Raw genomic sequence first — 26,963 nt, 5'->3', positions numbered from 1 at the left:
TCAGGACAAAAAGCCTGACAAGATGCAAATAATTCCCATTTCATCTTCTCTTCACTCACTGGGAAACTCCACATATTAAAGACTGTTTTAACTTTGAATAAACATCTTTTCTATCAACTATTTCTTGGATTATTTAAAGTAAATTTCCCATGGCAGCACAAAGAAGGTGGTTTGGTGGCAATAGTCACTTCCCTTCCAAATTAATCCCCATCAGCCTCTTTACAAAAGCTTCCCCAAATAAGCACATATTCTAAGTTTTAAAAAGGTGCCTTCAATGGAAACACAGCTCCAAAGCCAGTCCCTTCATCTCTAAGTCTCTTTAATTAGAAAGTCTAAGGCCAGAGTACACACCACACTTGAAAGAAAAAATTCCCATTTGGTACAGTCCTCCTAGATTGTATGACAATCTAAAGGTTTTGAGTAGGCAAGATAGATGTGGTATGAGAGGGCTTTGAGGAGAGTCTGCCCAAGTCTGAACTCCGGATTTTCCACTTAGTAAATTTGTGCAACTTACATGGACTCTGTATGTCTCTCTCATCTGTAAAATATGGATTAATAATACTATCTAATCTTATAGCACAGTTTTTGATTCCGCAGGATGCAACCCATTACGATGAGTGATAAAATGAATTTTCTGGTTCACAACCGGCATTTACTTAAATGAATGAAACAAAATAATATAGAAAAATGAGTTTTAAACATAGTAAAAGTGTATCATAAATTTTACTATTCATATACCATATATACACAGAGGGATTACATCCTATTAAGTCTCAATTTCTCTTTGGGGGTCATGTTCAAAAGTTTAAAGCCTCTTCTATATGAGGGTTGACTATGAGGGATAAATGTCCTCATATTAATACAAATACCAAGTAGTTAGTACAATGCCTGGCACGTAAGTACTCTGTTAACTTCTGCGATCTTTGTTATAATAATGATAACTTATCTTTGTCATCATCGCATCTGCAGAAATCAGATTATACAAATCTTTAGTTCAGTTCAGTTCAGTTGCTCAGTTGTGTCCGACTCTTTGTGACCCCATGAATTGCAGCACGCCAGGCCTCCATGTCCATCACCAACTCCCAGAGTTTACCCAAACTCATGTCCATTGAGTCAGTGATGCCATCCAGCCATCTCATCCTCTGTCATCCCCTTCTCCTCCTGCCCCGAATCCCTCCCAGCATCGGGGTCTTTTCCAATGAGTCAACTCTTCACACAAGGTGGCCAAAGTATTGGAGTTTCAGCTTTAGCATCAGTCCTTCTAATGAACACCCAGGACTGATCTCCTTTAGAATGGACTGGTTGGATTTCCTTGCAGTCCAAGGGACTCTCAAGAATCTTCTCCAACAGCACAGTTCAAAAGCATCAATTCTTCAGCATTCACCTTTCTTTACAGTCCAACTCTCACATCCATACATGACCACTGGAGAAACCATAGCCTTAACTACACAGACCTTTGTTGGCAAAGTAATATCTCTGCTTCTTAATATGCTATCTAGGTTGGTCATAACTTTCCTTCCAAGGAGTAAGCGTCTTTGAATTACATGGCTGCAATCACCATCTGCAGTGATTTTAGAGCCCCCCAAAATAAAGTGTGACACTGTTTCCACTGTTTCCCCATCTATTTCCCATGAAGTGGTGGGACCAGATGCCATGATCTTCGTTTTCTGAATGTTGAGCTTTAAGCCAACTTTTTCACTCTCTTCTTTCACTTTCATCAAGAGGCTTTTTAGTTCCTCTTCACTTTCTGCCATAAGGGTGGTGTCATCTGCATATCTGAGGTTATTGAGATTTCTCCCGGCAATCTTGATTCCAGCTTGTGCTTCTTCCAGCCCAGCATTTCTCATGATGTACTCTGCATATAAGTTAAATAAGCAGGGTGACAATATACAGCCTTGACGTACTTCTTTTCCTATTTGGAACTAGTCTGTTGTTCCATGTCCAGTTCTAACTCTTGCTTCCTGACCTGCATACAGGTTACTCAAGAGGCATGTCAGGTGCTCTGGTATTCCCATCTCTTGAAGAATTTTCCACAGTTAGCTGTGGTCCACACAGTCAAAGGCTTTGGCATAGTCAATAAAGCATAAATAGATGTTTTCCTGGAATTCTCTTGCTTTTTGATGATCCAGCGGATGTTGGCAATTTGTTGTAATTTCTTTCTTTCTTTTTTTTTGATTTTGGATTCATTATTTTTTAAATTTTATTTTATTTAACTTTATAATATTGTATTGGTTTTGCCATATATCAAAATGAATCTGCCACAGGTATACATGTGTTCCCCATCCTGAACCCTCCTCCCTCCTCCCTCCCCATATCATCCCTCTGGGTCGTCCCAGTGCACCAGCCCCAAGCATCCAGTATCGTGCATTGAACCTGGACTGGTGACTCGTTTCATATATGATATTATACACATTTCAATGTCATTCTCCCAAATCATCCCACCCTCTCCCTTTCCCACAGAGTCCAAAAGAATGTTCTATACATCAGTGTCTCTTTTGCTATCTTGTATACAGGGTTATTGATACCATCTTTCTAAATTCCATATATATGTGTTAGTATACTGTATTGGTGTTTTTCTTTCTGGCTTACTTCACTCTGTATAATAGGCTCCAGTTTCATCCACCTCATTAGAACTGATTCAAATGTATTCTTTTTAATGGCTGAGTAATACTCCATTGTGTATATGTACCACAACTTTCTTATCCATTCATCTGATGATGGACATCTAGGTTGTTTCCATGTCCTGGCTATTATAAATAGTGCTGCGATGAACATTGGGGTACATGTGTCTCTTTCAATTCTGGTTTCCTCGGTGTGTATGCCCAGCAGTGGGATTGCTGGATCATAAGGCAGTTCTATTTCCAGTTTTTTAAGGAATCTCCACACTGTTCTCCATAGTGGCTGTACTAGTTTGCATTCCCACCAGCAGTGTAAGAGGGTTCCCTTTTCTCCACACCCTCTCCAGCATTTTTTGTTTGTAGACTTTTGGATTGCAGCCATTCTGGCGTGAAATGGTACCTCATAGTGGTTTTGATTTGCATTTCTCTGGTAACGAGTGATGTTGAGCATCTTTTCATGTGTTTGTTAGCCATCTGTATGTCTTCTTTGGAGAAATGTCTATTTAGTTCTTTGGCCCATTTTTGGATTGGGTCATTTATTTTTCTGGAATTGAGCTGTAGGAGTTGCTTGTATATTTTTGAGATTAGTTGTTTGTCTGCTGCTTCATTTGCTATTTGATCTCTGGTTCCTCTGCCTTTTCTAAAACCAGCTTGAACATCTGGAAGTTCACGGTTCACGTATTGCTGAAGCCTGGCTTGGAGAATTTTGAGCATTATTTTACTAGTGTGTGAGATGAGTGCCATCATTGTGCGGTAGTTTGAGCATGCTTTGGCATTGCCTTTCTTTGGGATTGGAATGAAAATGGACATTTTCCAGTCCTGTGGCCACTGCTGAGTTTTCCAAATTTGCTGGCATACTGAATGCAGCACTTCCACAGCATCATCCTTCAGGATTTGAAATAGCTCCACTGGAATTCCATCACCTCCATTAGCTTTGTTCATAGTGATGCCTTCTAAGGCCCACTTAACTTCACATTCCAGGATGTCTGGCTCTAGGTGAGTGATCACACCATCATGATTATATGGGTCATGAAGATACTTTTGTACAGTTCTTCTGTATATTCCTGCCATCTCTTCTTAATATTTTATGCTTCTATTAGGTCCATACCATTTCTGTCTTTTATTGAACCCATCTTTGCATGAAATGTTCCCTCAGTATCTCTAATTTTCTTGAAGAGATCTCTAGTCTCTCCCATTCTACTGTTTTCCTCTATTTCTTTGCATTGATCACTGAGGAAGGCTTTCTTATCTCTCCTTGCTATTCTTTCGAACTCTGCATTCAAATGGGTGTATCTTTCCTTTTCTCCTTTGCTTTTTGCTTCTCTTCTTTTCACAGCTATTTGTAAGGCCTCCTCAGACAGCCATTTTTCTTTTTTGCATTTCTTTTTCTTGGGGATGGTCTTGATCCCTGTCTCCTGTACAATGTCACGAACCTCCGTCCATAGTTCATCAGGCACTCTGTCTATCGTATCTATTCCCTTAAATCTATTTCTCACTTCCACTGTATAATCATAAGGGATTTGATTTAGGGCATATCTGAATGGTCTAGTGGTTTTCCCTACTTTCTTCAATTTAACTCTGAATTTGGCAATAAGGAGTTCATGATCTGAGCCAAAGTCAGCTCCTGGCCTTGTTTTTGCTGACTGTATAGAGCTTCTGTATCTTTGGCTGCAAAGAATATAATCAATCTGATTTCAGTGTTGACAATCTGGTGATGTTCATGTGTAGAGTCTTCTCTTGTGCTGTTGGAAGAGCGTATTTGCTATGACCAGTGCGTTCTCTTGGCAAAACTCTATTAGCCTTTGCCCTGCTTCATTCCGTACTCCAAGGCCAAATTTACCTGTTACTCCAGGTGTTTCTTGACTTCCTACTTTTGCATTCCAGTGCCCTATAATGAAAAGGACATCTTTTTTGGGTGTTAGTTCTAAAAGGTCTTGTAGGTCTTCATAGAACCGTTCAAATTCAGCTTCTTCAGCATTACTGGTTGGGACGTAGTCTTGGATTACCTTGATACTGAATGGTTTGCCTTGGAAATGAACAGAGGTCATTCTGTCATTTTTGAGATTGCATCCAAGTACTGCATTTCGGACTCTTGTTAACCATGATGGCTATTCCATTTCTTCTAAGGGATTCCTGCACACAGTAGTAGACATAATGGTCATCTGAGTTAAATTCACCCATTCCAGTCCATTTTAGTTCGCTGATTCCTAGAATGTCAACGTTCACTCTTGCTATCTCCTGTTTGACCACTTCCAATTTGCCTTGATTCATGGACTTAGCATTCCAGGTTCCTATGAAAAATTGCTCTTTACAGCATTGGACCTTGCTTCTATCACCAGTCACATCCACAGCTGGGTATTGTTTTTGTTTTGGTTCCATCCCTTCATTCTTTCTGGAGTTATTTCTCCACTGATCTCCAGTAGCATACTGGGCACTTACTGATCTGGGGAGTTCCTCTTTCAGTATCCTATCATTTTCCCTTTTCATACTGTTCATGGGGCTCTCAAGGCAAGAATACTGAAGTGGTTTGCCATTCCCTTCTCCAGGGGACCACATCCTGTCAGACCTCTCCACCATGACCTGTCTATCATGGGTGCCCCCACAGGGCATGGCTTAGTTTCATTGAGTTAGACAAGGCTGTGGTCCGTGTGATCAGATTGGCTAGTTTTCTGTGATTATTTGTATCTTATGAAGATTAAGATACAAATCTTACTTAAGTTTAAATAACAATATTAAAATAGCTATAGAAACAACTGTCAGTGGTAACTTGGAAAACTTAAAAAACAGAAAATAGAAATAATAAGTTTATTCAACATGATTTCAGGTAAGAGACATACTGAATTTAGGAGCCCTCAGCAATCTGATAAATAATAAATGTGTGTGTGTGTGTGTGTGTGTGTGTGAAGGGAATTCATACAGGTTCATGATGACCTGGAAGAAATATCAACTTCTCTTGCCTTTGATTCTATGCTTTCAAAGGAACAATCCATTATTAACACTACATCTCACCTGCAGCAATATGCAGAAGGAAGGGGATAGAATGAGATTCACCAATCCCTGGACAAGGACATCCCCAACTCTGAATATTAACTTGTGCACAGTAAGAAGAAACTAGAGGAGTTAAACATGAGTATTGTATAATTTTTATTTTTATGCTCCTCATTGTACTTTGAAATATAAAACTGGCATTCTGATTTGCACATATGTTTCCTAGGAGTCTGGTGAGCATGAAGCGATTGCTGAGACACAGAGCAATTTCTTCTTTACTAGCCAAACCAAGTTTCAAGAACACATGGCTAGAATAATATGAGTACGCTAAGAGATATTATCACCCTGAGAAGGCCTTCTGGGCCACCAAACACTGGCCGCCAAAGAAATATGCACATCCCAGAGGTTTTTAAGACTACTGTTCTGTTCAGTTCAGTCACTCAGTCGTGTCCGACACTTTGCGACCCCATGATCGCAGCACTCCACGCCTCCCTGTCCATCACCAACTCCCGGACTTCACCCAAACTCATGTCTATCAAGTCAGTGATGCCATCCAGCCATCTCATCCTCTGTCGTCCCCTTCTCCTCCAGTGGCAGAACTCAATCTAAAACCCTGTGATAGAAAACCAAGACTCCTTGAGTTGACACAGGTCGGGGTCGAGGGTGGAAGGAGCCCGGAATATTTCCTTCATCATTCCCCACTAATTCCTTCTTTTTCCACATCACAGACTTTGAAAGCCTCTCTTCTATCTCTGTAGTTCTCAATTGATGGCATTTATCAGAACCATCAGGAAGGCTTGTTAGGACCCAGATAGCTGGACTCCACCAGTGTCTGATTTAAAAGGCCTGGTGTGAAGCCTAACAATTTGCATTTCTTAAAAGTTTTCAGGTGACATGGATGCTCCTGGTCCAACAACTACATTTTGAGAGCCACTGCCCTATCATATTTCTTGAACACACTTGCTTAAAGTAACGAAAACACAGGGATCACTTGTATTTTATTCCTTTACAACTAATGTGAGAAATTTAAAATTTTTATCATTTTATCATTCTAAAAATTCAAGATATAAAAGTAATTGGATTTGATCATGTTTTTCCAACCAGTTTTAAATCCCAGTGATTCAGCAATATTAACTGAAAGCACACTCACCAGAGCATGAAAAAAAGGCTCTGATAAAGTGCTATAGCAACAAATGTTCCTAAAAGTTCTTTAGGTTCTGTTTGCTTACAGAACAATAAATGTTCCCTGTTTGGAAATAATCCCCAAATGTTCCCTCTTGTTTTAACTGCCTGAATTCTTAACATACGCAGTACACATATTGTAATCTATGACTGAATGGAGCCCTTTCCTTTCTCAGGGAGAATGGAAGGATGTTATTTTCGGGAACAGTGAGGCTACCTTTACCATTTTTTTCTAACTGGCAAAATACTGCAATAAAGTATTGCTCAACTCAGTCTGAAACAATTTTCCCATCTGTCAAAATATTTTAAATAGTATCAAGCTGGTATTACTTTGTCAAAACATTTCATCAGAAACAGTATCTAAATTTAAACAAGCAGTTCCTCGAACTATATAAGTAAGGTGAATAAACTGTCACCGACACAATATATTTTTTTGGAAAATCTGCAAAGTCTCATTAGAAAAACCTTGAAGGAAATGGGTGTTTAAACCGAGGATAAATGTCCAGTGGGTAGAGGAAAATTAATACTGCATTAAGGGCTGAACATCTCATTGTCCTAGAAATGACACACTTCCATTCTCCCCAAACTGTTCGGGTAAACAGTATGAATAAAAGGAAAATAATGGCTAGCAATCTTTCATATCGACAATATATGTAATATATTCTGGCTTTATACACTCTCTACTTCTTTCTGTGATAATATAGCACAAGAAAAAGATTAAGAGAACATCTCTCCAGGTCAGACCTAACATGCTTTCTCCACAAAGCAGTATATCTTCAATCATCTACATAGGCTACCGAAACTTTTATATCTTCAAAAGTTTTTAAATCTACTATCATGTACTAAATGCAAATCAAATATCACTTCAGGGGAAGTACATTGTATTCATAACCAACAATAAGACTGAAAACTTTGCACAGGTCAAATAATTACAGATCAGAGTTTAAGTGTTTCCCTTACAGGAAAAATTTTCCTTTTTTGTACATGGTCAAACAAACCCACATGAATATGAAGGAAACAGAGCTAAAATAGGGACTTTCATCATCTTTGATGTTTACAGTATTCTATGAAGGCCTGTTTTTACTAATTTCTCAATCTAAGGAATCTAGTTGACCAAAACCAAGTTCATCAGAAGTCTTAAACAATAAAATTTGGTTCTGCTGCTGCTGCTGCTAAGTCTCTTCAGTCGTGTCCGACTCTGTGTGACCCCATAGACGGCAGCCCACCAGGCTCCCCCGTCCCTGGGATTCTCCAGGCAAGAACACTGGAGTGGGTTGCCATTTCCTCCTCCAATGCATGAAAGTGAAAAGTGAAAGTGAAGTCGCTCAGTCAGGTCCGACCCTTAGCGACCCCATGGACTGCAGCCTACCAGGCTCCTCTGTCCATGGGATTTTCCAGGCAAGAGTACTGGAGTGGGGTGCCATTGCCTTCTCCGAGGTTTCCTACAATCTTCTCTCAAATAAAGGACTTAAACTTGATTCCTTTCCTCAGGGCCTGCTCAGGCTTAAGATGAATCCAAACTAAAACACATCATGGTCTTTCAGTCCACTCACCTTGGCTCAAATTACTTTCCTTTCTCTAACAGTCTCTCAAAACCCAGAAAGTACCTTCCTCCACCCTTATTTCAAGCCTCCCTGATCATCCCAGTCCATTGTGCCAGCTCCCATTCCTGAACCTTTAAAACAATTATTGCCATTGCTTTCTATTTGTCCTACATCACATGGTGTGTTATATGTCTTATCTTCTCATCAACTAAACTCCCACCTAAAGATCAGCAACTTTGCTTCTCTTCACCCTTTATGTGATAGAGCAGAGCTTTATGTCATTCAAATGGCTGTTGATAACTACCATTGGCTTATAGGTCTCTCTGTCGGCTTATAGGTCAGAAAACCCATGAAAATAAAAGGGGAGTCACACTTTCTTGAGCTTAAAGTTTAGATATAGTTCTTCAAAATACATGGTTTGGAAGAGCACTTTTGTCAACATGTGGGTGAAGCTGGATCAAAACCATTTGAGGTTCCAGCCAGCAAGAGAGAGAAAGAATACAGAGAGTAACAAACAAAAATCTTAAAGCACTGATCCAGAAGTGACACACATCACTCACATTCTATTCGTAAGAATTTTATCACATGGTTAAACCTACATAAATGGGGAATGAGGAGTGTAGTCCCTAGATGGTCAGTCGTGTGCTCACCTACAATTTTATTTCCATGGAGCAAGGGAGAAAGGATTTTGAAAAATAAGGACTAAAAAAGCTGCCTCTGCTAGAGACTCCAATGCCTATGCTTTTCAACAAAAAGAATCTAGGTCTCACTTTACAGCTACCCTTCTTCCATTTCTGAAAACTTAATAGCTTATCATGCTAGTTACTTGACTGTGTTACAGTAGGGATGAAATTACCACACACTTAATTATTAACTTGTGTTCTGTCCTTTTCGTGAAAAACTAACAATCTCTTTAGTGGCTCATTTTTCCTACTGCATCTGGTGAAATCAGCAGTGGCTACAAGACTGGAAAAGGTCAGTTTTCATTCCAATCCCAAAGAAAGGCAATGCCAAAGAATGCTCAAACTACTGCACAATTGCACTCATCTCACACATTAGTAAAGTAATGCTCAAATTCTCCAAGCCAGGCTTTAGCAACACGTGAACCGTGAACTTCCGGATGTTCAAGCTGGTTTTAGAAAAGGCAGAGGAACCAGATATCAAATTGCCAACATCCGTTGGATCATCGAAAAAGCAAGAGAGTTCCAGAAAAACATCTATTTCTGCTTTATTGACTATGTCAAAGCCTTTGACTGTGTGGATCACAGCAAACTGTGGAAAATTCTTCAAGAGATGGGAATACCAGACCACCTGACATGCCTCTTGAGAAACCTGTATGCAGGTCAGGAAGCAACAGTTAGAACTGGACATGGAACAACAGACTGATTCCAAAGAGGAAAAGGAGTTCGTCAAGGCTGTATATTGTCACCCTGCTTATTTAAATTATATGCAGAGTACATCATGAGAAATGCTGGGCTGGATGAAGCACAAGCTGGAATCAAGATTGCCGGAAGAAATATCAATAACCTCAGATCTGCAGATGATACCACCCTTATGGCAGAAAGTGAAGAGGAACTAAAAAGCCTCTTGATGAAAGTGAAAGAGGAGAGTAAAAAAGTTGGCTTAAAGCTCAACATTCAGAAAACGAAGATCATGGCATCTGTTCCCATCACTTCATGGGAAATAGATGGAGAAACAGTGGAAACAGTGTCACACTTTATTTTGGGGGGCTCCAAAATCACTGCAGATGGTGACTGCAGCCATGAAATTCAAAGACACTGACTCCTTGGAAGGAAAGTTAAAACCAACCTAGACAGCATATTCAAAAGCAGAGACATTACTTTGCCAACAAATGTCCGTCTAGTCAAGGCTATGGTTTTTCCAGTGGTCATGTGTGGATGTGAGAGTTGGACTGTGAAGAAAGCTGAGCGCTGAAGAATTGATGCTTTTGAACTGTGGTGTTGGAGTCCCTTGGACTGCAAGGAGATCCAACCAGTCCATTCTAAAGGAGATCTGTCCTGGGTGTTCTTTGGAAGGAATGATGCTAAAGCTAAAACTCCAATACTTAGGCCACCTCATGTGAAGAGTTGACTCATTGGAAAAGACTCTGATGCTGGGAGGGATTGGGGGCAGGAGGAGAAGGGGACGACAGAGGATGAGATGGTTGGATGGCATCACCGACTTGATGGACGTGAGTTTGGGTGAACTCTGGGAGTTGGTGATGGACAGGGAGGCCTGGTGTGCTGTGATTCATGGGGTCGCAAAGAGTCGGACATGACTGGGTGACTGAACTGACCTGAACTGACCACCTTGTAGAGGGGACAGTGTAGATGAGGACACGGAGACTCATAAAGTCAATTTGTCTACATCTTCTGGAAGGTTAGGCTAAAGTTTTACATAAAGTATTTCATTTTACCTTCATTATTACTTTATAAAGTAAACATTATAGATAAGAAATTAAGACTCAGAAAGGTAAACTCCATTTGCAAATGTCACCTAGCTAGTCAATGATATCGTTGATGTTAAAACCCAGATAACTTGGCTGCAAGAACAATGCCCTTTCCATGATGTCCAGATCCTCAGCTCCAACCATACCACACATTAGCAATGACTTAACCAAAAAAAAAAAAAAATCACACACTTGCTATCATTGTCTGTGTCTGGATTTTTTCTCATTTGCTGACTGAAATGATGCATAAAAATTACATATGCCAAGTGAGTCCCCATCGGAACCATTATTAGGGAACTGTGCACATGGGCATACGTCACAAGTGGCAATTAAGTGTATAAAATCAGCAGCCCTGACCCAAGAGTGTAAACAAACGAGCAGACCAGGGAATATTATTAATCACATGCACATTGTCTACTTAATTGCAACTTGACTCTTAAAGTTGAAGAGAAATTTCCACTTAAGGAAACTGTTGACTGATGGTGACATCTCTGTCCTTAATATCTGAATATTGTAGATATCAGAGACCTGCATATATGACTTCAGAGTCATCAAAACACTAAACTGAATCACTTAGTCAAAGGCACATGCATAAAAATACTAAAGGAGATTTGTACAAAATCCATCTTCCTAAGTATTGAATTCTGTGGCAGTTGAGAAGGAAAAGGAAAACATAGATGTGCTAAGACCTTATCACCTGAGAACATCTAAATAACAAGGTAGACTTTTTTCCATTGCATCATTCTTTTACCCTCATTATGGAACAAGAGTACCTGGTGGAGAAGTAGGAGAAAGGAATGGTACTCCTCACTGAGGGCAGATTTATTATGATTTATTTTGTATTTTATGAGTTACAAATAAGGATAACATGGTAGTATATTCCATAGTCATGTTTATTGTTGTGTATTTATATACTTACACAAATTCAAATGCAGGGGTCAAAGCTTTGGTCTCTTTCTACATTTAAATAGTTACATGAAAGAAAGAATTAAGCTACTTTCTCAGTGGGATACTAAATGAAAACTAAAATCTCTGGAATAAAATAGAATAATAAATCACTTCATGCAAAAAAAAAAAAATACCTAATGTGTCTAGATTGTTTTTTCCTATAATTATATTCACTGTAAATTTAAAGATAATTTCATGTTCTATCATAAAACACAATTTCAGCTACCATTCTTAAATTAACTTGCTCCATTTGAGTATATAGACATTATATCTATACACTTAGATAATAGCTCATGATGTGACCTTAAATTATTCTGATACTTATGTTGAGAATCTAGAAAGTTTCAACTGAACATTTAGTGTGAGAGAATATTTCTTTAAGCAATTTTATACAAAATGAGTATGATATGGCCTTTGGATGCATATGCAATAAACAGTTCACTTTTAAAAAACTATATTGCAGGGAAAAGTGTTTTTAACTAAAGGACAAAAATGTTTGAACTTCTTAACTTGCTCTAAAAGACCAAATTAAATTATTTAACTGTGCTGAATTCTTTACTTGACAGTATTTTTCTCACCATGGCATGAAAAGAATTTTGCAAGCAGTTCTTTATTATATTAACTAGAATCCATGATTTCAGAGTTTTTAACTGCTGTTTTGTAACCATTGGAGAAAGAAATGGCAACCCACTCCAGTATCCTTGCCTGGAGAATCCCATGGACAGAGCAGCCTGGTGGGCTACAGTCCATGGGGTCACAATAGTCGGACACAACTGATCAACTAAACTTTTAACCTTGTAACGATGACTGTGTTTCTCCTAAAAGTAATTTTTTGTCACTTAAATATATGAAATTATACTTGTTTTCCTAAATATTCAGGAGTTTTTTTGGCAAGTATAGATAAGAAAAAGCTTTGCCTAGCTTTAATATAGCCTACACAAAGAGTCAGACATGACTTAGTGACTAAACAACAACAGACGTTTACTTGGAATAGTTTTGAGGTGTATGCAGCTCAAGAACTTGAAAATATGTACTTATTAAGATCTATACCTGCATTTATTACTTAAGGTATTTTCAAACTAAAAAAAGAATCAATTTGTTCTTATGGTATGTTAGTTTTATTTTGGAAAAAAAATAAAACCTTCACATATAATTAATGTATGGCTTTATAATCTGATTTCTTCTACTTAGCACAGAAAATACTTTATATATTACTCAATATATTTTTGTAGTGGTTTACTCAACTTACTTTTAAAACATCCTTGATTTCGTTGTGTTTCTTCACTAAGGTATAGATAAGTCAAAGTAAATCTGATATTTATAGAAGGATGCCTTCTATCTATTAAAATCAGATCCTATTCTTGATATTCCCTGGAAAAGTCAGCATAGCATCTAGAGACAGACAGCACCAGGAGGAAGAAAAGAATCAAATATTAGGGTGGTGATATGTGAGTTCCTGGGAAAGTTGCTTAATATCTCTCAGGACCTGAGGTATTTTATCTGTAAAAGTTTACATACTAAAGAATATCTTACTTGTCAAGAGAGTCTCTGGAGAAGCCTTCAAATTTTAACATCTATGACCAAAACATGTAGTTCACTGGAATTCAGAAGGGAAAGTGTTTGCTAAGGTGAAGGTGAACTGGAATCCTTTCCTCTGTGAAGCCTCCCTGTCCATTACAAAGCCCCACATGACTGATCCTAGAGATTTTCCTTAGTGTGCATGTTCAATCGCTCAGTTGTGTTGGACTGCTTGTGACCCCATGGACTAGACCCCCAGACTCCCTGTCCATGGGATTTCCCAAGCAAGAATACTGGATTGGGTTGCCATTTCCTCCTCCAGGGGATATTCCCGACCCAGGGATTGAACCTGCATCTCTTATGTCTCCTGCATTGGCAGGCAAATTCTTTCCCACTGAGCCACCTGAAGAGATTTTCCTTTACTACCAGACCAGTTGTACTTTTCAACCAGGTAGAATTCCTCCTAGCTTTCTCTAGCTGGCACCAACCCATTTTCTGAATTGTGTCAAGTCATGCATTTTATTCAGTGACAATCTTTTTTTCTCTAACGTCTCAAGATGAACAAATACTTTTTTCCCCCCCAGATTGTAAAAAATCAAATTATGTCACCTCATTTCAAGGAAAAGATCTGCAATGCCAGCCAGACCAAAAACACCATTTGTATGCAAACAGAGTTAAACTACTTGGAAAAGTATCCTTGCCAGTAGAGTGTGGTATCATTAAACACAGAACTAAATCTGAAGCAGAAGTAGTAGGAAAAAATATATCTTGAAATGTGATAGGGTCCATTACGCCTTCTTGATGAGATTACTTGCCTCTCCAATACATTACCCAAAGGCTGTTACAAAACTGAGGGAATATATTACACTGGAATTATCAGAACCTTTCTAAGTAGGTCAAATTAGAAGCAAAAAAATGCTTCAAATTTTATGCAGTGTTAAAAAATAAATCTTAGGAGCTGTACAGCCAAGGTGCTAATGACTTTTTAAAATAAAAATTTTTTTAAAGTCTTACTTTTGCATAAACATTAAACATACCACTTTAAAATGCAGAGTCACATACCTGAGGCTGATCTTTCACTGTCATCTTAATTCAGTTTTTAATAATAAACTGAATTTTAATTATATAAATATCTTTATACACTTGGAAACTTAAGAAAAGTAGGGCTCCAAAAAAGTTTACAAATCTCATTATTTTGAAACAAACAGATTTTCTCCTAACTGCTGTGTTTTCATTCATGATCCTATTACAAAACCACAAAAGTCTTGTTATAATATTTTTAACAAAATTTTAGTTTTCTAGTTGAATAAGTTTGTTTTCTGTGCTCACTATCTGGGCACAGGGAGCTCAACCCAGTACTCTGACAAATTAGAGGGGTGGAATCTGGTGGGAGGGTAAGCTCATGAGGGAGGGGACATATGTACACTTGTGGCTGATTCACGTTGTATGGCAGAAGCCAACACAATACTGTAAAGCAATTATCCTCCAATTAAAAATAAACACAAAAAAGAAAAATTTAGTTTTCTTATATGTGTGTGTTTTCAGTCATGTCTGACTCCTTGCAACTCCCACGGACTGTAGCCCACCAGGTGAAGTCTCCCTCATCTCCTGCATTGCCAGCAGATTCTTTACCACTGTGCCACCTCGGAAGTCCTTTAGTTTTCATATAGGTAAATCTAAAAGAGCAGGTTTACTATCTGTTTGTATAACTTCTCACATGGAAATAGTTAAAACACCCAGAAGCTGTAGCATATGCCTAAGCATGTCTTATGCAGGAATATGATAATATAAAAATTAATTTAAGAACCAAGCTTACTGATTCAAGTATAAGTTGATAAAAGAAAGTTAACCACTATAAAAGTAAAATTTTCTTCTAAAAATCATGTCAGGTAAGAAAGTTGTAAAAATTTAGGTCTTTCTTAAATATTCTATCATTGTGTAGATAAAGGTTAGATAAATATGGACCAAAAAAGTACTTGTACAAATAAATAATATTAATATAGACCTGTTTGGCTTACATCTGCCACAGTACCTGAACAGTTCTACATTAAGCAACACTTTAGGTGCAGACATGAAGCCCCCAGTGAAGATGCCATCTGGGAGTGAATACATTAGGCCAATAATAGTGTATTGTGAATTACTGTGAATAATACAGACTTGACACATCAGCATTAGTAACTAGCAGGCCTCTGAGGAAAGGGAATGTAGAACTGACAACATTTAAATTGGTCTAAGAGAGGAAAGAGCAGAGTGAAATTCCTTAGGCCTAGGCCCTAACAGGTAGGAAAGAAGGTTTATGAAAAGAGAAAAGCCAAAAGGTAGAAAAATGTCTTTAAATAATTTTACTCATTATCTAGATCAACCTCTTATTTTGAAGAGGTAAAAATTTAGGACCAAAGAAACACAAAAAGGGGAATGCCAGCCTCAAAACAACATTGATGATGTCACAATTTTACCCAGCACTGATGCCACTTCTACTTCTTCCAATAAATCACACTCCTTTTTAACCAGGGTCAAAAACTTGTTTGATGTAATATAAAAATTCCAAATCAAACGATGTCATATTTATTATAGTCACAAGAATCCAACTTAGCTTTGAATGCTGATCTGCTACAATAGTGCATATTGCAAGGACAGAAACAGAAAGCATATGGAATAGAAATAAGTTGATAAAGGATTTTAAAACAAAAGTAAGCAAAAAGCAAAAGAAAAAGTTCATTTTTTTTTTTTTAAATCCCACCATTACCTATGGGCATTCTCCAAGCATAGAATCTCTTTTGTCCCTACTTTTCTTCATTTCACGTGGCTTCCACTGAAGACTCTAAAATATTCATCTCCAGTTCAGCCATCTCAACAAAGACTAATCCCTATCTGGAACTGCTCTGAAAGAGCAAACTCTTAGATGTCCTGTTGCCATGGCAAAGAGAGGTCCAGATAATGAACACAGTACTTCGATCTTCTTGAAGGAAGACACAGAGTACAAAATCAATCTCACTCTGTATGCTTCTTGTCCCCTGTCTCTTTCTATGCTTCTGTTAATAAAACCTCCATTCTACCACCATGTTTAAAGCAGTCATTTTGATCTTAGGCTCATCCTTTATCCATGAATGCAGACAAATCACAAAAGATGTCTACCCTTTTCTAACAGTGCCACTGTTCTCAACCTCGGTGCAAGGCCTCACGGCCATATACCTATATTTCTCAAACAGTTCTTGATTTGTTTTATTCTTACCACTCTTTCCCTTGTCAATACATCCTATAGGCACAGACATTTTTTAATTTTGAAAAAAACATATATCATGAGATCTATTCTCTTAATTTTTTTAAGTATAACAGTACAGTACAGTATCATTCACTGTAAGCATAGTGTTGTACATCAGATCACTAGAAGTTTTTCATCTTATATGACTGAAACTCAGTATCCATTGTACAGCAACTTACCATTTCCCTTCCCCCAGTCCCTGGCCACCCCCATTTCTTGCTTTCTCTTACTGTGAGTTTGACTAATTTAGATAACTCACCGAAGTGGAATCATGCAGTACTTGTCCTTCTGTGACTAGTTTATTTCACTAAGCATAATGTGCTCAAGGCTAATTCATGTTGTAACATATAACAGGATTTTCTTCTTTTTCTGGCTAAATAATATTCAATCGCATATATGTTATACATCATCCACTCATCTGTTAATGGACATATAGGTTATTTCCACCTCTTGGTTATTGTGAACTGAATATGCAAAGAACACAGGAGTGCTAATATACCATTGAGTTATCATTTCAATTTTTTTTGGATAAATACTCAGAAATGGGATTCTTGAATCATATATTAGTTCTAGTTTTTAATTTTTGAGAAACATCCATATTGTTTTAGATAGCTCTGAACCATTTTCACCTAAAGCCAGACATCCTGGAATGTGAAGTCAAGTAGGCCTTAGAAAGCATCACTACGAACAAAGCTAGTGGAGGTGATGGAATTCCAGTTGAGCTATTTCAAATCCTGGAAGATGATGCTGTGAAACTGCTGTACTCAATATGCCAGCAAATTTGGAAAACTCAGCAGTGGCCACAGGACTGGAAAAGGTCAGTTTTCATTCCAATCCCAAAGAAAGGCAATGCCAAAGCATGCTCAAACTATCACACAATTGCACTCATCTCACACATTAGTAAAGTAATGCTCAAAATTCTCCAAGCCAGGCTTCAGCAATACGTGAACTGTGAACTTCCAGATGTTCAAGCTGGTTTTAGAAAAGGCAGAGGAACCAGATATCAAACTGCCAACATCCACTGGATCATCGAAAAAGCAAGAGAGTTCCAGAAAAACATCTATTTCTGCTTTATTGACTATGTCAAAGCCTTTGACTATTTGACCACAGCAAACTGTGGAAAATTCTTCAAGAGATGGGAATACCAGAGCACCTAACAGGCCTCTTGAGAAACCTGTATGCAGGTCAGGAAGCAACAGTTAGAACTGGACATGGAACAACAGACTGGTTCCAAAGAGGAAAAGGAGTAAATCAAGGCTGTATATTGTCACCCTGCTTATTTAACTTATACACAGAGTACATCATGAGAAACGCTGGGCTGGATGAAGCACAAGCTGGAATCAAGATGCCGGGAGAAATCTCAATAACCTCAGATTTGCAGATGACACCACCCTTATGGCAGAAAGTGAAGAGGAACTAAAAAGCCTCTTGATGAAAATGAAAGAGGAGAGTGAAAAAGTTGGCTTAAAGCTCAACATTCAGAAAACGAAGATCGTGGCATCTGGTCCCATCACATCATGGGAAATAGATGGAGAAACTGTGGAAACAGTGTCAGACTTTATTTTAGGGGGCTCCAAAATCACTACAGATGGTGATTGCAGCCATGAAATTCAAAGACGCTTACTCCTTGGAAGGAAAGTTAAGACCAACCTAGATAGCATATTCAAAAGCAGAGACATTACTTTGCCAACAAAGGTCCATCTAATCAAGGCTATGGTTTTTCCAGTGGCCATGTATGGATGTGAGAGTTGGACTGTGAAGAAAGCTAAGCGCCGAAGAATTGATGCTTTTGAATTGTGATGTTGGAGAAGACTCTTGAGAATCCCATGGACTGCAAGGAGATCCAAGTAGTCCATTCTAAAGGAGATCAGTTCTGGGTGTTCACTGGAAGGAATGATGCTAAAGCTGAAACTCCAGTACTTTGGCCACCTTGTGCGAAGAGTTGACTCATTGGAAAAGACTCTGATGCTGGGAGGGATTGGGGGCAGTTGGAGAAGGGGACGACAGAGGATGAGATGGCTGGATGGCATCACCGACTCGATGGACATGAATTTGGGTGAAGTCCTGGAGTTGGTGATGGACAGGGAGGCCTGGCGTGCTGCGATTCATGGGGTCACAAAGAGTCGGACACGACTGAGCTACTGAACTGAACTGAACCATTTTACATTCCCACCAATAGTGCATAAGGATTCCAATCTCTCCACAACACCATCAACCCTTGTTATTTTGTTTCATTTTTAACGTCTATCTAACAGTTGTGAGGTGATGTATCATTGTTTTGATTTGTGTTTTCTTGGTAATTAGCAACAGTGAGCATCTTTCCATATACCCACTAGCCTTTGTATTTCTTCTTTGGAGAAATATCTAAGTCCTTTAAAATCAGATCACTTGGTTTTTTGCTATTGAGTTGTAGGAGGTCCTTATATTTGTTGACTATTAACTCCTTATCAGAGCTTGCAAATATTTTCTCCCATTCCATAAGTTGTCTTTTTACTCTGTTGGCGGTTTTCTTTGCTGTGCAGAAGCTGTTCAGTTTGATGTAGATCCACTTGTCTATTTTTGCTTTTGTTGCCTGTGCTTCTGGTGTCATATCCAAGAAACCATTGCTAAAGGCTAATAATATAAAGCTTTCTCTCTATATTATTTCCTAGGGGCTTTGTGGCTTTAGGTATTATGCTTTAAGTCTTTAATCCATTTTGAGTTGATTTTTGTGTCTGCTGTAAGATAATGGTTTAATTTTATAGACACAAGCATTTAAAAAACTCTAATTTCATATATTTTTAGGTGCATATATATATCAAACTTTAATTCAAATTAGAGAAACAATAAACAAAACTTCATAATTGTGTTTATTTTCAGGTGGGTAAAGGGGGTGGGGAGTCACAGAGGAGGATTCATTGATATGAATGGTCATATTCAATTTTCTAAATTGGTTATGTGTACCTAGTAGTTTATTATATTTATACATACTTCAACACAATTTTAGATATATGAACTATAATATACTGAAAGCCAAAATGTTTCATTTTAAAGAAAGAGATGGGACCTTTTAGGTTTTTTAAAAAATATATCTAATAACTTTCAAGATTACTTTTTAACATTAAAACTTCCGTAATATATACTTTCACATAGGAACTAACTCTACTTAAAGGTTCCGACTCTGATGTAAAAAGTCTTAACATCCATTGGGTGGAGCACTGTCTTCTACTTCTAACCATATAGATAAATTCTGTTAGAAATTAATTCTGCAGAGGCACTTCATACAAATGTGCTTTACTTTTATTGATTCATTTCTTTCTATGAAGTCTCAGGATCAGTATGAAACTCAAAGATCACTTACTATACCAACTTATTGGTATACCATGAAAAACACAGTACGAGATCCCCACTTGTTTGCAAAAAAAACCTTAAAAACTATGATTGCCAACCCCTCAGGGTGGGCATTGACTATTACATCATAGTCGATATGTCAGGTTTCTCAGCCTCTACACTATTGACATTTTTGGCCAAATAATTCTTTGTTTTGTGAGGCGCCCTGTAGGTTGGAGGATATTTAGCAGCATCCTTGGCCTCTTCCCACCAGAAGCTAGTAGCATATTTTGCCCCAAATGTAACATTCAAAAATGTCTCAGACATTGCCAGATATTCCCTCAGTATAAAATTGTCCATAGTTGAGAACCACCTCTGTGAATGACACCCATGAGAGATGCCCTTAGCAACAATACCTAGCCGCCTTGACACTGAAAATACAAATATGAATCAAGTGCAGACTTCAAGCAATTTACACTATAGGGGAGATAAATTCAGACTGGCATAAATAGTTAAATATAATTAAGAATAAATTTATTTACTGCCACTTAGGAGAATAACATGACTTTTAATAACATGACTCTTAAATCTTATGTACTTATTGAATTAGTCAATAGTAAAATTGATTAGCCAACATGTCAAAATGCAATTACATCTTAAAGAAATTAAATATTCAATGTATTGTATATCAATCAGCTCCACATTACTAAATTCCATGATATTTTTTGATAATTTATTAGCTTTTAATTAGCACTGGATATGGGGGCTTCCCTGGTGTCTTGGATAGTAAAGAATCTGCCTGCAATGGGCAAGACCTGGGTTCAATCCCTGGGTTGGGAAGATCCCCAACCCAGAGAGAAGGGAATGGCTATCTACTTTAGTATTCTTGCCTGGAGAATTCCACGGACAGAGGAGCCTGGAAGGCTACAGTCCATGGGGTCGCAAAGATTCGAACACAACTGAACAATTTTCACTCATATGGGTAACAATTCATTCCTCCTGAATATTCTATGCCTCTGGTTTTCTGTTTTGTCTAACTACTATGTATTCATCTCCTTTACTGTCTATTTTTCCTCTGTCTTTTAAATTTTGGAGTTTCCCATGGTTAAGTTCTGAGCCCTCAGCTTTTCTCACTTCTTACCATCTTAGGTGATCATATCTATTTCTATGGCATCACATACCATCTTCATGCCATCAACTGCCTACTTGACATGCTGCCTCGAATCTTTCAAAAGCATTTCAATTGAGATGTCCAAAACTGCTCTTCTTCCAATCGGCCCCACATTCATACATGACAGCTCCCTTGATCCAGCTGCTCATGCCACAGAATTATGATTGCTATTCTCCTCACTCCTACTTTCACATCCCACATCCAATCCTTTATCAAATCCTATTGATTATACTGGATCTCTCAACTCTGTCCACTGGCACTACTTCTTCCAGGCTACCATCATTTCTGGACTAGGCTACTCTAATGGTCTTCTAATTTCTTTTCATGTGTATTAATCTTGTTTCTTGAGAATGTGTTCTCTACTCTGTAACTAATTTAAAAATAGTATTCAGATCATGTTACTTTCCATGTAAACTTTCAATCACTTCTAATTGCACTTAGAATAATATGCAATCTCCCTACCATGACCTACTGGGCCCTGCACGTTCTGGACTCTTCTGCTTACACTTACAAGCAACTTTCCCTTTTTTACATATTTCAACCATACTGGCCTTAAATCTCTTTCTCAGAGAGGCTACACTCTTTACCACTCTGGCAAATGCAGCTCGCCTGTGATGAAAAGGATCTTTCTGTCATTCAGGCTCATCTTAAAGTGAACCTTTTTTTGAGAGAGGCTTCCCATGATCCTCCAAATTATATTACAACATGTTATATAAATATTTAACATGTATTATAACAAATGATTTATAGGCCACTCCTATGAGCTTGTATCATTTTGCAGGTAAAGAAATCGAGGTTTAGGAAAGTCAGCAAGATACCCCCAAATCAGAGAGTAACAGGATTCGAACCATGACTTTCTTCTCTCTTATCCACACACACAAACTGCCTTCCCTGATGTAGCTGGCCCACGGAAGACAGAAAACATTTTATGAACTATAGCTTCACTCACATCCTACAACTGTGTTTCACCCACTGGTCTATAAACCTTCTGAGGGTAGGAGTTGTGATTATTGTTTTCTGAAACTTCAAGGCAAGTGACATTAAAAAATTGTGACTAAAAGAACAAAAAGGAGAGAACTAATTTCAAGGAAAAGTAACGCTTTAGTTACTTAAGACTTTTAATAAAGCATTTAATCCCCAAACATTGGTGACATAAAAACAGGACAAATGTTAAATGTTAGGATAGACATGGAGAATCTGGGTGCACGGAAGCACTGCTAATCAGTCACCTGGTGGCAGTGACTAAGCCCATCAGAAGTTATGTCAATGCATTCTCTAAGTCTGTGAATGTCTTTCTAAGGGACAGTCAGGGAGTTTGGGATGGACATGTACACTGCTGTATTTAAAATGGGTAACCAACAGTGACCTACCGTATAGCACATGGAACTCTGCTCAATGTTATGTGGCAGCCTGGATGGGAAGGCAGTTTCAGGGAGAATGGATACATGTGTATGTATGGTTGAGTGCCTTCGCTGTTCACCTGAAACTATCACGATGCTGCTTGTTAATCAGGCTATACCCCAATGCAAAATAATTTTTTTTTAAAGAAAAAGAAATTACATTAGTGCATCAAGCTAAATGGCAATTCTGAACCTGTTTTTAACCATAGATGGATATGAAAATTTCCAACCCTGAATTCTACTTTTCTAGCTGTAAATCCTGTGTTCTTATAAGATAAAATAAAGACATTACAGGGAAAACATACACAAACAGTTAATGGAAAGAATGATTTGCAATCACCATTACTAAATTGCATTTTTGCTTTCTCAAAGGCTTAAGAATCCAAGGATGCTTTATAACAATGATGCTTCCCACTTCACTCCCTCCACCACTGGCAGCCTCAACTCCATTTATCCTCTCACTTCTCTGCAAAAAGATGGCAAGATTTCAAATCTCTTCCAATGCTTCTAAAGCAATTATTGGCTAATTCTATCAAGATGACAAAAGTACTGTAGTCAATGAAGGAAAGATAAAAGTAAAGATGAAAGACTGCTGAATGTATCCAATTGCCTGATAAGTCGATCATTCTATATCTGATGTTTTCCTTTTTAGTTTGAAATTCCAGACAGCGTCCCTTTCAGTGAAGGAAATTTTGTTTAAACACTATTACTCCACTGAAGGGAAAAAATATTCTCCCAAGTTGTGAAATTAACCTCTCCCTTCATTCACACGTTTGGTTCTATTTTTACAGTTGTACCAGTAATCTAAAAGAAAAAGCACTGAAAGTTAATTCCAGGTTTCTAAAATGTCTGACTGTGCATGTCCCAGTTCTCTACAGCACCTCCCAGAAGATTCGGCCAACTTCTATTTCTGTAGCGCATCAGTGTTTATCATTTGTTTTACAACAGCACTGCATGTTCTCAAAAATTGACTTAGATGAATTTCACCCATCGTTTACAAAAACTCAAGAGAGACAAATGGCCTTAAAAACAAAATCCACCACTGAGGCATGGTTAATTTACTAAAAGATCATTTCTTTTTTTACCTTCTCAGTTCAATATTTACTTCATTACGGTGGTAACTCCACCCCCAGCCCCAACCCCCACTAGCCTCTGTATTTGTCAAGATTCCTGACAAATTTCCAGCTTACGATTGAGCATTATGAAAATTCACTGTTGGAAAAAGAAAACTTGCTACACAAAAGCTTTTCCATTCAACTTGTTTTAAAGGATTATTGATGACTTTCACTTTCAGGAAAGCTACAATCCAAACTGTGGATGCGTTTTGACTGCATGTGTATAAACAAACTGATTCCTTATGGACAAATGCTCTAAGACTTGATTAAGTCAGACAGAACTGAACAAAATCCTGATTGTTGCCTATTCCCTGGGTAATCAAAGTAAATTTCTTAATCTCTCTGTGCCTCATGTCCCTTATTTCTATTATATATGTTATCTTTGAAAATACCACCCAGCGCATTATCAAGTACATAGTAAATGCTCAGTAAATAGCAGCCATCAGTATCTGTGTGAATACTATGGAGAAGTAAGAGAGTAGGGAAGGTCCTCACCACCCCATTTGTCGCCATTAGACTTTTTCCATCCTCATTACTAATGAAAAATTATCAGGACAACCTGTGGCCCTAGAAGGCAGAGGTAAGCCTGGAGAGCTCTGTCACTGAGAGGAAAAAACAAGAGCCTGGATGTGAGGTGGCCTCCCAGGCCCAGCAGGGCTGCCTAAACCCAACTACAACACACCCCCTTGCAGGGAGTAGAGGAGCCTATGACTCTTCCCTCAGATGGACAACTCCTTGCTCTGTGAGCTTAGACAAATTTCTACTCCCACATCTACAAAGTGAGAGGATGGACAAGACCAGTTCTGACACTCATTTCAGAGACAACTAACTCATGAGTTGGTGTTGAAGGTTTTTCTGGACCCAGGAGCAAGAAAGAGATTTTAGTGGAGACTTTTTCTTAGACTCACATCACAAAATAACCAGGAGAAAAACAATAGTCAGAAGACAACCAAGTATATTCAAACATGTTTGCTTCTTATTTGAATGAATCTCATTCCTACTCAGTTCAGTCAGTTTAGTTGCTCAGCTGTGTCCGACCCTTTGCCACCCCATGGACTGCAGCATGCCAGGCTTCCCTGTCCATCACCAACTCTTGGAGCTTTTAAGCAACTAGTTGTGGGGTACAGCTACTAACCTACATCAAGTACTCTCTGCTCTCAGCAATTTGCAAAGCTTAATAGGCATTGCCTCATTGTCTCCTAACCTGGAAAAATCAGTACTACTATTATCCAATTATCTTCATTTGTCAAGTGAGGGAACTGAGGCATAGAAACACTGTGAAACTTCCACGAGTACACTGAATTGCAATGGAATCAAAATTTGACCCTAGCCTGGCTCCATAGTCGATGATCTGAACTATTATCCTCTACTCCCACTTCCACTGGTAAAGCAGCCACTGGGAAATTGGTTTGCTTTCTCTGATTCATAACTGAATTTCTACAATAATATTTCTCTAAAAATTACATTACTCAGCTGGTATCAGCTTTTAGGAGATTCTCGGCCCCTTTCATTTAACATTCACAATAGGCACATTTCAAATACTGCAATTCAACCAGACTAAAGTGACACAGAGGTATGGATGAAACTCCGTGGGTTCTGACTTCATAACTCTAAAAGCTATATGAGAGCTGCCCGGGGAATCTATGCACTGTTCACTCTACTTTTGTTTGTGTTTGAGATTCGCCATACTAAAAGTTAAAAGCAATAAACAGTTCAATCACAGAGAAGATAACCTAAGAACTTAAGCTGTTTCAGGATCCAGAAGGACATTTGAGTTCAGTAAGTCAATGCTTCTGCTGACAGTTTTAAAGTCAGGATTTCAAGAACTAAGAGTGCAGGAACTTATTCGTCAAGATTTTTATGAATACAAGAATCCTCCCCTCAGTATATTTTAGTTTTGTCTGTCAAGAACAATAAAAACATCCCCAGAATTGAATCAGTTGCTCACTCAGATGTTTGCTGTTGTTAGAGCTACAGTTGCTGATGGGAAAAGCTTTTGCTTCCCTCCTTGTAAGAAGTTTATCTTTCCACAGTCCACAAATTACTAAAGACTATCTGCATGATCAAACTTTAAAATGTCTGCCCCAATATCCTTTTCACAGTCGTACAGGATTAAAGGAAAGAAACTTACCCGTTCGGTTGTGCATTCCCTCTTTGCCAAAATGTACTGTGGTTTCAAAAACTAGCCCAGTTCTTCTGAACTTTTCTGTATCGGTTATAATATCAAAGAGCCACAAGGAAGGGAAGTGGTTAGTCAACTTGCTAATTTTATCAGTCCCTCCCACTGGTTAAATAGTACCTGATGATACAGACACAAAATCAGTTTTCTAGCTTACTTCCTTGCTACAGCATGACTTTATAAAAACTGCATAATTCAAGGGGAAAGACAGTGAAGGTATCTCGTTCTATCTAGTTCATAGGCATGAGAAAGTTAATGAATGAACATTTTATTAGTATTAATAAGAAGCCTAACAGACTACTAAAACCAGCGATTCAACAAAATGCAGAGGAGGAGGTGGAGATAGAATGTGTGTCAGCTGCACATCTATGCAAACTCCATCAGGTGGGTGGGAAAGGGAGTGATTTTAATGCAATCAGAGGACAAGTGGGAAGTAGCTGGTGTTTCATTTGTTGATAAATTATTCTATCCTGGAATGGAGCCAGTTTACTGGATATAGATACTTTCACAGTGTGGGGCCCTGGCCTGGGTGATTCTCTTCCTCTAGAGTTTAGCAGTTAAAACATAGGATAAAGCAGTAGATATAGTATATATATGAGGGAAAATAAAAAGTCCTCTGAGGAAGCTATAAACAGTTTTCCAGGCGAAATATTTGCAGTAAGTGAGCAGAAAATGTAGGGCTTAAGACTTTTTTTTTTTCCCAGCATCATTTGTTGAGGAGACATTCTTTTTCCCATTTAATGATCTTGGCACATTAGCCAGAGATCAATTGACATAAGGATTTGTTTTCTTGGCTCTCTATTCTATTCCATTAGTCTGTATGTCTGTTTTTATGCCAGTATCACACTATTTTGTTACTGTAGTCTTTTTTTAAATTTTATTTTATTTTTAAAATTTACAATATTGTATTAGTTTTGCCAAATATCGAAATGAATCTGCCACAGGTATACATGTGTTCCCCATCCTGAACCCTCCTCCCTCCTCCCTCCCCATACCATCCCTCAGGGCTGTCCCAGTGCACCAGCCCCAAGCATCCAGTATCGTGCATTGAACCTGGACTGGCGACTCGTTTCATACATGATATTATACATGTTTCAATGCCATTCTTACTTTTATATGTTGATCCAACTTCAAAAGATTGCAACATATAAAAACACTGTCACCTGAGAATCATCAGAGCCATCACTGGCTCCCACTAACTGTGGGCAAGCAGACTTTCACACTGCAGGGCTTCCCATCTTTCAAGATAAAATAAATAACCAGATTTTTATGTAAATTTT

At 38.3% G+C, this 26,963-nt stretch overlaps 1 protein-coding gene across 9 annotated transcripts in view; it reads right to left on the bottom strand.

The window, feature by feature from the left end:
* The window catches only part of HDAC9 (histone deacetylase 9), a 988,950-nt gene that overhangs the window by 786,233 nt on the left and 175,754 nt on the right, over positions 1–26,963 (bottom strand). Inside the window, exon 1 of one of the 9 annotated variants that reach the window (XM_005205238.5) lies at positions 25,636–26,655. The exons of the other annotated variants lie outside the window; for them this stretch is intronic. Within the exon in view, the coding sequence (XP_005205295.1) occupies positions 25,636–25,651 (16 nt within the window). The 5' untranslated portion in view covers positions 25,652–26,655. Of the gene's footprint in view, positions 1–25,635; positions 26,656–26,963 lie in introns of those variants that run through there. 9 annotated transcript variants of the gene reach the window in all.

The sequence above is a fragment of the Bos taurus genome, chromosome 4, assembly GCF_002263795.3.
Source record: "Bos taurus isolate L1 Dominette 01449 registration number 42190680 breed Hereford chromosome 4, ARS-UCD2.0, whole genome shotgun sequence".
Classification (NCBI taxonomy): domain Eukaryota; kingdom Metazoa; phylum Chordata; class Mammalia; order Artiodactyla; family Bovidae; genus Bos; species Bos taurus.
Note: the sequence above shows the minus strand (reverse complement) of the source record. Positions and strands in the feature narration are given on the sequence as shown.